This window comes from Carya illinoinensis, chromosome 11 (genome assembly GCF_018687715.1).
Source record: "Carya illinoinensis cultivar Pawnee chromosome 11, C.illinoinensisPawnee_v1, whole genome shotgun sequence".
NCBI lineage: Eukaryota > Viridiplantae > Streptophyta > Magnoliopsida > Fagales > Juglandaceae > Carya > Carya illinoinensis.
In genome coordinates this window covers 41459085-41471114 of record NC_056762.1, presented here as the reverse complement: position 1 = coordinate 41471114, position 12030 = coordinate 41459085, and the positions used below count along the sequence as shown (strand labels likewise).

At 36.3% G+C, this 12030-nt stretch overlaps 1 protein-coding gene across 1 annotated transcript; it reads right to left on the bottom strand.

Annotated features, from left to right (window-relative positions):
• Positions 1-10120: 10120 nt before the first annotated feature.
• LOC122281134 (TIR-only protein-like) lies at positions 10121-11375 on the bottom strand. The gene is made up of 2 exons (XM_043092415.1): positions 10832-11375; positions 10121-10602 (listed from the first exon to the last, which is right to left on the bottom strand). The coding sequence occupies exons 1-2, from the start codon at positions 11281-11283 to the stop codon at positions 10494-10496; spliced, it is 561 nt and encodes a 186-aa protein (XP_042948349.1). The 5' UTR covers positions 11284-11375; the 3' UTR covers positions 10121-10493.
• Positions 11376-12030: the final 655 nt, after the last annotated feature.

The following is a 12030-nucleotide window of genomic DNA, read 5'->3' as shown; positions in this document are numbered from 1 at the left end:
TATTTTTATTTTTGGGGACCCGCAGATGGAATGCAGACCGGACAACAAATCATTGGGCTTCGTCGTAGGTTTTCAATAGAGAGATGAATGTTTTGCAACGCATTAAATGGCCCACCCAAATATGCAGAAATATTTCTCTCCATAAAATATATTTAAATTCGGAACTAAAATTCAACTGTCTAGTAGGATTTTTCTATTGAGAAATGAAAGGTTATAAGTACTGTATAATTATTTTAAAAATAAATAAATAAATATGAGATTTAAATAAAAAAAATTAATTTTTTAATAATAAATTAGATTTTTTTTCAAAATAATTATATAATATTTATACGATTCAAGATTATATATAGCATTAGTCGTCTGCATATATTAAATTTGTAATATGATTGTTAAGTGTTTGGTAGGAGTTGTGTAGTCCAACTCATGATAAATTCAATTTGTAAAGTTGGCCGGACGTTAAAGTCTTCGACGGTGTGAAAAGGAAGCATAATTTGACAAAAGAGCAACCGGTTGATTAATTAAAGGCCAGTGAATGAAAGCATCGTCCCCACCGTCCCCATATAAAGATTATAATCTTTCGGTACAGCATGGGCATGAACTCCACGCCCTAATTATTTTATTTTATTTTATTTAACAGGGCTCGTACGAATTTAAAAAAAGAAAAAGAAAAAGGGAACACTAGTGCAAGGCAACTGCCAGACCAAAGACTGGTAGTTGGGAATGGAAAGTACAGAACTAAAAATGAAACGTCGAGAAGATAACATATGCTGCCTTCCCCCACTAAAATACGATGCCAGTGTCTATACTGGGTGCATGGTCAGCTTTGATTTTAAGAGGAAATACATATGACATTAAAACAAAAAACAAAAATTGTGTAGAGGAGAAAAGAAAAAAGATGAGCTTGGGAGTAGAGATAGCGATGGCAGTAGTGGGGTTGTGGGCAGTTTATTTGCGGCCTATGTTGATGAGATATGCCGGGGAGCTGACAGAAGTGATGGGCTACGCCATTTTCCGGATTATGAGAGGCACGCCTTCCTTTGCTTTCTCTGCCTATCTTCCTTACTCTTCTTCTTTCCTTCACTGGCAGTTTTAGCTCCAAACAACTCTCTGCACAAGCATACTATATCTAGCTAGGTTTAGAATTAAGAAGAATAACCAATCTATGATCAATCAATCTCACCCAAAGAAGAAGAACCGAATCTACAGCACTACTCCCTCTTTCTCCCTAATTTAGCTCTGAATCCACACCCACCCATATCTGTATACACACCAAAACCAGATCCTTACCAAAGTCTAGTAGTATCTATTTCACATGAACAATATGAGGAGCTCGGAGACACTAGGCCGGGGGGCATGTCTATGTTTTCGATCAATCGAGGAGTTGGAGAAAAGTCTGGAGCTCCCTTAGCCAAGCTCAGATCGATAGCCGATCGATGCCATTATCTCGTGATCGATGCAGGGTGGTCACGATCTCGCACTCGCAGCAGAGGATATTGCAACAATCTAGCTAGCTAGCTAGAGAATGCTGCTAAATTATCAGCTATGTCCATCATACGGCAAAACTTTGTTTGATTTCTTTGCTTCTTTAATCTTTTTTTCATTTTCCTGTTTGTCTTTTAAAAATTGTACGTGGTGATTACGGGACAACTCTATGTCTGAAAAACAATTAATATTTGATTCAGGGGTTACTTTCGGTTGAATTGATCTTGATTGAAAGCAGCTGCAGTTATCTTTTCTGGTCAGATCTCAAAGGCCTGATATCCTTATGCATGAGGAAATCACATGTTGGGTCACCCAGCAGAGCCAGACGTACTTTGCGTTCCTATGTTGTCCCTTGACTGACTTGGTCATATATAAATGTACTTTGGTAATTATATACAAAAAGATTGCTTACCAATTATATTCTTTATAGATTGATGATACGTACGTACTTTTATTTATGTGTTCAGACAATCAATATATACTGCTAGTCTGCTAGCTGATGTTATACAAAGACGCGGTTCATATATATACATAGCGGACCCAAAAATTAATAATTAATATTAATTTTTCAAATTTTCAACATTCACACTGCTTCGTCTTCTGTAACCATTAATATTAATTTTTTCCCTTTTTTTGGGTAATCGGTATTTTGGACGACAACGTGAATGAGAGTAATGTTACATAAATGACCTCAAGGCATGAGATTCTTTTCCACCTAAATATTTAAAAATTAAAATAATTATTTCGTAGCCGAAAGTAGAGATACGTATTAATTAAGTATTCTCATGATCATCGGTTGGGCGACATTTTTTTTCATCACTGAAAGTATTTAGCGTCGGTTTTATTTTTTGTGTGTGACGGTTTATCGCAAAAGATACAACATGTTGTAGTGGTTTCATTATTATTTATTCCTCTATAAGTACAATTTGTGATCGGTACTCTATAATTTTTTTTTTATACAATACTCTATATTTTTTTAATAAGCAATGTGAGGGTTAATTTATCTATCCTGAGATTTATCTCCTGATTACACTACAATATTTTGTGGCTTTTGTCACGAATTCTTTTTCTGTGGATATCCGTCGTGGAAAAAAATGGCATTTTGCCACTAAAATAATTGGTGAAAATAAACATACGCATTTTTTCATGAAATTGTCTAAGTGGATAATGTTTGATGGCAAAAGATTTTTCTTTACCACGTCTGTAGTTTTTGTGATCAACTTGTTTCTTGGATAATAAATATGGGCAACATATAGACCTTTAGTGAAAAAATAATTATTGTGACGAGTTAAATTGACGTTTTACCCCAGATTAAAGTCGTCGCAAAAAACTATTTGATTTATACCTTCATCATCGTGGCTTATTGTTTTTTCCCACTACTAAATAAATAATTCTCACAAATATTACTCCCCACAAAAATCTCTACATATTTTTAAATAGAAGAATATTATACATTAGCCTACTGTATACCCCACACTCACACCTGACGTCGATTATCTTTCTTTAATTTTTTTCGAGATTTATTTCAGATATTTAAAATATTAATTATTTTGTTTTAAATTTATCGGATTTCTCACTGAATTTATTTTATGATTTTTTTAGTTGTAAAAATTATTTTGATGTGCTTTCTTGTTATTAATTATTATTTTCTAGTTGATAGATTTTATTATTTTATATAACTAAATCACTGCATTTAAATTATATTATTTAAATTTATCATTATAAAATCTTTTTCATTAGATCTATTTTAAGACCCAGATTAAAAAAACTACACCTTATTTTTTTCCATTCAATTTTTTTCCCTCCTTTTCTTTTTTCATTTTTCCTTTTTCTTTGTTCTTTGTTCTTTGTTCTTCTTTTTCTCCTTATTTCTTCTTTCTTCTTCTTTTTCTCCTTATTTCTCCTCCAGCACTGCGCGACCCATCCCCCCGATCTGCCATCCTCCACCCAGCCACGCCGTCCGCCTTCGTCCGGCGACACCGCCCGGCCCACCAGCTCCCCCACACGCCGGTGACCTCCCCCACCCCAACCTCCCTTCCCCACGCTCTCTCTCTCTCTCTCTCTCTCTCTCTCTCTCTCTCTCTCTCTCTCTCTCTCTCTCTCTCTCTCTCTCTCTCTCTCTCTCTCCTCCCCGATGGCCTGCAAAACCCATTCGGGTTGTGGGTTGTTGCGCCGCCGTGCGCCGCCCATTTCTGTCGCCGTTGCTCCCATTCTCTTTCCCATCAGCTGGCGACCTCACCCCTCTATTTTCAGCCCCTCTCACGTCGCCAAACTCCTCCACGAACGGCTGCAAGCCGCGGCCCAAAATCCTCCCCACCACCATTGGCCACCATCTTTTCACCATTTCATTACCGGCCCTTTAGCAACCCAAACCACCATTCCCCAGCCCCGATCCGCCACCTTTGAAGCCCCACCCTTCACTTCCTATAAGTCCTCCTCTACGTTATTTTGGTTTTTCTTTGTAATATAATTGCTGGTTCTAAAGACTTAGTTTTGCTCAAGTAGGTAGAACTTGAAGTGGGTTTGTGATAATTAATCCTTATATTTATTGCTTAATTTTTTTTTTGTAGAACTTGAAGTTGGTAGAACTTGATGTGGGTTTCTTGATATATTTACGCCTTTTTGATGTGTATGTTAATCTTTTACTCCATCATGTTTTATGTTAAAATGGTTGGACCTATGATTAGCCATCATGAAGATATTTACTTTATTGGTTGGAATGCATAGAATCATCTATTGCAGGCACAATCTTTATTACGAGGTTGCAGCAGATTTCAACTATGTTATTTATTTTTTCTTTCATTTAGTCACTGACTTGTTCTATTCAATTTAGTAACTTAAGTGAAAAATGTTTGGGCGATGTTTACTTTTCTCAAGTCTTGAACCCGCTACTAGTTGATGCTGTATATGTAGTGTTGTAATAAGGAAATCAATGAATATTACTGGAAATTCTGTAATGAAGGAAAATTCTGTAATCAATGAACTCGCTACCAAAATCTTTGTTCCCTTTCTACAAGTTCTTCTCCCGTGTAGTAGACTTCTAATCAAGGTCGATGAATCTACTATCTATCATTGCTACAATTTTCGCTCCATTATTGTGTTGTTTGTTTGCATCATCTTATCTTATGTCATGTCCTATAAAGCAGTTTGATATCATAAACTATGGAAGATGTGTAAGAATGGTGGTATACAAATGAGTTTTATTTATTTGTGGGCCTTGGGCTTAAGCAAGAAAAACTATTTAATTGCTTGCTTATTGTGCTTGTCCCATAAATAGATAATTATTGCTAGTTGCCAACTTGCCATTTGTAGACAATCTTCACTTGAAGATTGTTCAATAACATTGATACCCCGCATTCATGAAGCAACAAATAGGTGCTATGCTAGATGAGAAGGATGAGTTATCTCCTAGTACTCAACTGAAAAAACAGGTAATCATATAAGAAGTTACCTTTGACTTGGCCCATTATTTTCTAAGTCTTGCAAAAATGTATACTAAACTGCACTTGTAAGCTTTTCATCATATTGGAACTTAATAAAGATGTCTAATCATTGTGTTTGTTTTATTGAATTTAAGGAATTGGTTGGTAACCTTGTTCGTCATGGGGGAGGCAATATGCAACACAATTGGTGGAGATAATGAACAACCAGCCCACAATTTCATACCAAGTCAAAAGCTTGAAGGAGTAAGTTTTGAGCTTGCCTACTTATGCTTTCTGTTTTATAAACATCCGTGCATGCTTGCCTTTCAGACCAAATCTAGGGCCTCCATGTCACATATATTGCTTCTATACTTATTAAAAATGGAAGACCCCCCTCACATGCATGCATGCCCTTTGTTTGTTAAGTATCATTGGAGACTCATATAGGCCATATGACTTAATTGCATGGAATTTGACTTGCAAGCACATTGTCCCATGTCCCACCCCCATTAACTACTGCTTGATGTTTGAGCATGGAATGGAGTTGGATAAAGATAAATTATTTTGAAGTGTTTGGATAAAGATGAGTTTGTAAAGCATGACTTGGTATTAGTTTCTAAAACTTGAATGTATTGGGAATTGATAAATTTGTAAAAACAAATGTAAATTTTTCTAATATTTTATTTTTAAATTATTATAAGTGTCAATTTTGATCTCTAATGTTGGAATATATTTATTTAAGCCTATATTAGACTATTTGTTATGATTATTTTCAGCTAAATCTCTCTCTCTCTCTCTCTCTCTCTCTCTCTTTCGCATTTTTTTTTCTAAAATATCTTAGCTTTTGCCATGAATGTAACTTGCCACCAAACTGTAGACTTTCATGAAAAATGAACATTAGCAATCATACAAGATGGTGGGAAAAAGATGGACTTTGACAACTATAATTCATTTTGGCACCACAAAGTCTATTACAAACATGTTTTTGGCACAACAAGATACATCACAAAAAAATTTATGCCACCATATTTTCCATGAATATTATCGTGAGAATTGTATTATTTTCAACCAAAAAGATTAGTTGGTAAATAAATTAAAAGGACCATAATGGCTTAAATCTAAACAGCTTTTGCCATGGGTCAAACTAGTTTTTTCCACAAGCTAGGATTCGTGGAAAAAATGTATCTTTTCCCATGAAAAAAAATTTTTGTGGAAAAAAAGTATTCGCCACTTAATCCTAGCTTTTTCCGACTAATCTCCTCTGTGGAATAAACCCCAAAATGTTGTAGTGTTAAGGCTGTTCATACGGGCCGGATAAAATTCGGCCTGGACCGGAAATTCGGATAACCGGATTCCGGTTCCGGTTTTCGGCCCAGGTCAAATCCGGGCCGAAACCCGCAATGATAATAACCGGTACATCCGGTCCTGACCCGGGTATGAAACCCAGGTTCCGTATTTAATACCCGGTACAATCGGGTTTGTATAAAAGAGGGAAAACTCCCCCCCGGTCCCCGATCAAGCGTCCCAGTCCCGATTCTCTCTCTCTGTCTTTCTATCAAGCGAAAGGAGCTAATAAACCCTAGCCGCCGCAGTGTCACAAGTATCCCGTCTCCCCCCCTCGAGTCCCGACCACCCCTTTCTCTCTCTCTCTCTCTCTCTCTCTCTCTCTCTCTCTCTCTCTCTCTCTCCCACCTTCTCTCTCTCTCTCTCTCTCACATGAAATCTAGCTTTGGAACCCTATCCATCACCGTGTCCCCCCCTGAGTTTTTCACTATCTCGTTGATTTCTTGATGGAAAGGAAAGCATATATGGGAAGAAGATGATCCCTTTGTTTTGAGTGCCGAATCCCTTGCCATCGCCGTCATCCTCGTGACCTAAAGGTTTGTTCTCTGTGATTTGGGTCCTTTTTGTCGATTTGGATATATTTAGCTTTTGTTCTCTACTACGGCTTGTGTAGCTTTTGTTCATGCCAGATCTATTGCATCCTTGTTAAGATATTTTAGGGTTTTTTTTCCTGTTGTTACTTTATTAATTTGGGTATGTTTCTCAATCGATCATCTCGTACGTGCTTTATTATTTACTAAATAATTTGGAGGAAAAAGTCTGCTACAAATTCGTAGACATGATTCCTCAGTGGGGTTGTATATGAGTTGATATCAAGTTAGTAATGGATGGTCAAGACTTGTTTGAGTGAGTTCAACCTTCTTATTAAGCTATTTAATTTTGACAAAATAGATACTTTATAATATACTAGTAAATGGGCTATGTGCAAGGCACATATGCCCTGTGAATATAGGACCTGGGATCAGTAGTTAGCCAGAAAAGCATTATAGAGGACCTATTTGAAAAGCATTATTATAGGTCATTGGGTTTGTGAAACAATTAGATGCAATTTTTTTTGTTCTTTCTTGTGATTGCGCTTTAGTGTTCTGTGTAGATTCCATTTATTTTCTCTTGGTGGGATCTAAACCTGAAGGGCAACTTCACAAATTCATTCCATCTTGTTGTTATTTGATTCAAAACTCTTATGATTATGTAAAAATGTACGAAAAGTTGGGATTTTTTTTTTCATTTACTTCCGTATAATTTGGGGTTTTATAGAAGATTTGGAAGTAGGGTGCAAATTGATTAAAGGATTCATCTGTCAATTTTGTCTTGCACTGCTATTTTTTTTTTTTTTTTTTGGATGAGTTGTTAATTTGTAGTCCAAGTAAATTGGTTGTTGGGTTTTTGGTTTCAATGCACAAGAAAATTGGTGAGTCCCAAGAAAGCAGTAAGGGGGAAAGCTCAGGGTCTCAACTGCTTCTGTGAGCCATTTTCTATTGCCCTCATAAGTAGTTTATCTTAGGGTTTGGGACTCTACTTTCAGGTTTTGTTTTGGAGAGAATTTTGTCTTCTTGTTTCTTCCCATTGATGTCCTTATTGTGTTTTTGAAATGAATCATTCTGGGGCAGAGAGTAATCAGAGAGCAGCAGTTGAAGTTACAAAGGACAAGAATAGAACTGACCAGATCGTTCTTCAGAACACTTAAGGAGCTTCAGTGAGGGTTGGATGGATCCCTTTACGTCCATTTTTCCATTGTTTAATTGCTGGCTTTGATGTTTTTCTTTTCCCATGGCTTTTGTTTTCTTCACTTTGGTGGCGATGCATAAAGAGACAAGTGCAATGAATGTTCTCACCAAATTAGTTCCTGTTTGTGTTGTGTATTGGAATTTAATTAAAATAATGTATGTGTTTTGTAATATTTTAAGCAAATCAGTTCAAACAATGTAATATTTAGTGGATTTTTTTTTTCTTTTTAGGTTAATTAGTTGTTTAAAGCGATAACTTATATGTATGTGTTAACTATAATTAGTTGATATTTTTATCATCATGGACAAAATGATATAAAATATAAGCTTTTATATAACAACAAAAAAAATTGCATTCAACAATATTTCTTGAAAAAGTTGCAATAAAATATTGGATATTTTTATAAACATTTTTTCAACATAAAAAATTAATAACAGAATGATTTCAATTAAAAAAAAAAAAAACTGGGTTTTATCCGGAACCCGAATTTCCAGGTTGTTAAAATTCGGATCAATCCGGATTTCAGACCGGGTCATAACCCGGTATTCCCGGGCCGGAACCCGGTCTGGATTTTGAATCCGGGTTCCAGCCTGGGTATACCCGGATACCCAGTCCGAAACCCGGTTGAACACCCCTACTCCTGATCACTAATCCCCTCTCCAATTATTTGTAGACGAGTGTTGCGATATTGCAGTTTTTTCTAATTTTTTATCAAATTGATTTTGCAGTGCATGCATCTTATATTAATTAGGATGCCACGTACATTTGCTATAAAAAAATATAAATTAAAAGGTTTCTTTCTTAGCAAATTAAAAGAAAACCATAATATCACTATGTGATCAAATTGTATTTTAGATTTTCTTTCTCAAGTACTTTGGCTTGATAAATGTCTATAATCTCATTTTCTTTATGGAAGTTATGATTCTTATCCAACAAAAAAAAAGAAAAAAAAAGATAAGAAAGAAAGATAACAATGATGATCATTACTACAATAACCACGTCTAGGCTTATTCCTTCCATAATGGAGAAATTCATGAATTGCCATCCGTGGGTCAAAGAGATCGACATGGCCCTCGATCTAAATGATGCATGACTATTAATTGATTAGGGTCTATGGACCCACAATATGATGAATCTCCATAAGGTTATACACTGATGGGTTCGGCGTTGGTTTCAGCTCCAAATTGAGACACCAGTGACATTAGCCATGAGTGCATTGAACCGGTCAAAACCGTGAGTTTGGAGAGAGAAAATTGATCATATCGGTCTCAACGTGCATCGGTGTGGTCTTTGGTCTACCATCGGCATCTTATGTGAAAGAGGAGGAATTGAGGAAAAAAGAAGAAGCCTTGTGCTGTCGTCTGCCATGGAAGAAGAAGAAAGTTGCAAAGAGGAAGAAAACGATGCAAGAAAGAAGAAGAGGGGGGGATTATTAATTCATTTTGAAATGGCTTCCGTCATTTTATTATATATATTTTTAACTTCCAGACTCTAAAATGATATTGTTTCACTCATTTAAGTGAAACACCGGTATTTTATATACAAATATTCCAAAGAATATATATAAATAGATTGAATCGGTCAGTTCAACGGTTTCTCAGGGGTTTAAATCGGCACCAAACCACCAATATCGGTTTTTCTTCAATTCCTCTCACCCGCTAACTGGTTTTTTGCCGGTTCCATACTCTGGCAGTCGGTCTGATCGGTTTACGGTCGGTTTGGGTGGTTCGTGTACACCCCTTGATCCCCATGCACCATGAGTTCATACAGATGATCGATCAGGCCGTGGATCTCCAAAGCCAACGGATTATATTGTACGTGGGGGTCTAGATCTGTCAAGTCAACTTCCTACAATATTTATCCTAGAAATCTATATTGTACGTGCATGGCTTCGAGACACATATATGTTATTCATCTTAATTTAAATTCTGACATGGTACGTGCTAGTTAGCTGCATGTAATGTCACATTAAGCTGGTAGGTATCCTTGGCTCTTCTCGAATATCTTGTTAATAATTAATCGCGCCTCTTATTATATTATTCGATCGATCACGTTAGCTCTTGGTAGCTAGCAACATCCTTCTGTTGATTCCAAGGGCAAGAAACAAAAAAAGTGTATTCAGAAATGTTAAGAAAGATCAGAAATAGAAAAACAAAACTGGCCGGGGATATATTATTAAAGATTAACAACGTACAACTTGTATTGTTCGATCGATACATTTTTATTCAGCTATAAAAAATGGACATCAATTTGACAACAATGTACTGAAATCATGAACAAGGATGAAGTTCTGCATTCTTATTCCGTTTCTAATTATTTGTTTTATTTTCTATGATCGATGCAAATTGAAAGAATTTGCCGTGTTTGTGTGATTACATCCGAATTAGTGCTCTCTTTAAGAATGAATAAATGAAGAATTTGGAAAAAAAAAAAAAGATATTCAACAAAAAATTGACGCAGAACCATGAATTATTAATAGGATTGACGAGGAATGATCATTTCCCTGCGGTGTCGTTATCAGGAGGATTGAGATCGTTTCCGAAGTTTCATCTGCTCTTCATTCTCAAGCTCTATCAAGGTCTTGATCACAGTTTCAGAAGCACTTCTTACAACATCTGCAAAGTTCCTGCAAGCGCATGAACAGAAATCGAATGGATGAATACTAATTAATCAGATCTTCATGCCTATATTATCAGAGGAATGCAGATACATCGTGTCTGATATATGTTGAATAAAATCAGTAAAATTTACTTTAGAAAATGAAATGGACGAACTAGATCAACAGCTTCGATCTGCATGCGTGCAAAAAAAAAAAAAGTGCAATTAATGCTGAAAACAAAAGAATAAATTCTTACCCCTTGAATGAATCGAAACTAATGCCAACGGTTTGCTTGGCCTCTTCGACAGCCAAGCTAAACCTCCGAAGCTGATCCTTCTCCGCACATAGTCCATCAATTGGAACGCGAAGTTGAGATGGCTTAACGTCGCAAAAGATTGGAATAACCTTCTTCTTGGACTCCATGAAAAGAGCCAGTTCGTGAAGACAAAAATAAGACTTACAGTAATTAGGTGAAAAAACAGCCACACCTATCTTGCAGCTATGAATAGCACTGTCGATCTTTTCGAACAGTTTGTCTCCAGGCTTCATGTTCTTGTTGTCCAAGAAAGGACTTAGGTTGTGCCGGGAAAGATGATCATAGAGCAAAGTGGCTACCGTTCGCTTTGTGTCAATCCCTCTATGGTTAATGAAAACATCACAGGCCGGTTTAATGGCACGTTTAGCCAACTGGAAAGAAGAGCGTTGCATGGTTTCTCTGATCTATAATATTAGCTTTTCTTTCCTAGTTTGGTAATAGGCCGAGTGCTTGTATTGTATATGAGCTTCGATCTCTTGCCTAGTTTGTGCTGTTATATATGAGAATTGTGTATTGGGTATTTTTGGTTTGCATTGCCTTAAATATAGATTAGAGGCCACTATTAATCGATCAACTTTCGTGATATTTCTACAGTCTATGAAAAGTTGGAATCTTCAACTTTTAATTGAAATTTTTACTTCTTGAGTTGATTTTGACAAAACAATGTTCGCATATTTGATTTGACAGGAGAGGAAATGAACAAATTTTTTTGACCACCTCTGAGAAAATAGACCTTCAAACACGTTCATTGACTATTTCTTTCTCTGCATCTCTCTCTCTCTCTCTCTCTCTCTCTCTCTCTCTCTCTCTCTCTCTCTCTCTCTCTCTCTCCACCCCCACCCACGCCGCCTTCTTTGCTACATCAACCGGGCCGGGGCCACTTTCTCCCGACAAAATTCCATTTAATTTCTACGTAAATGTCGAGTATACTAATTAATCTTGTAAATGTCGATATCGAATATACTAATATTGTGAAAGACACAGACAGCCGGCGAATTTCGGAATTCAGTGCTGCCTCGATTGTTTGGAATTTAATTTAGACATATATAAGTTCAAAGCGACTGCCTTGGACTGAATTATCGTTTATTTCATAACACAAAATAAGGAATACTATGATTTTTACTGCATATTGATGTAAC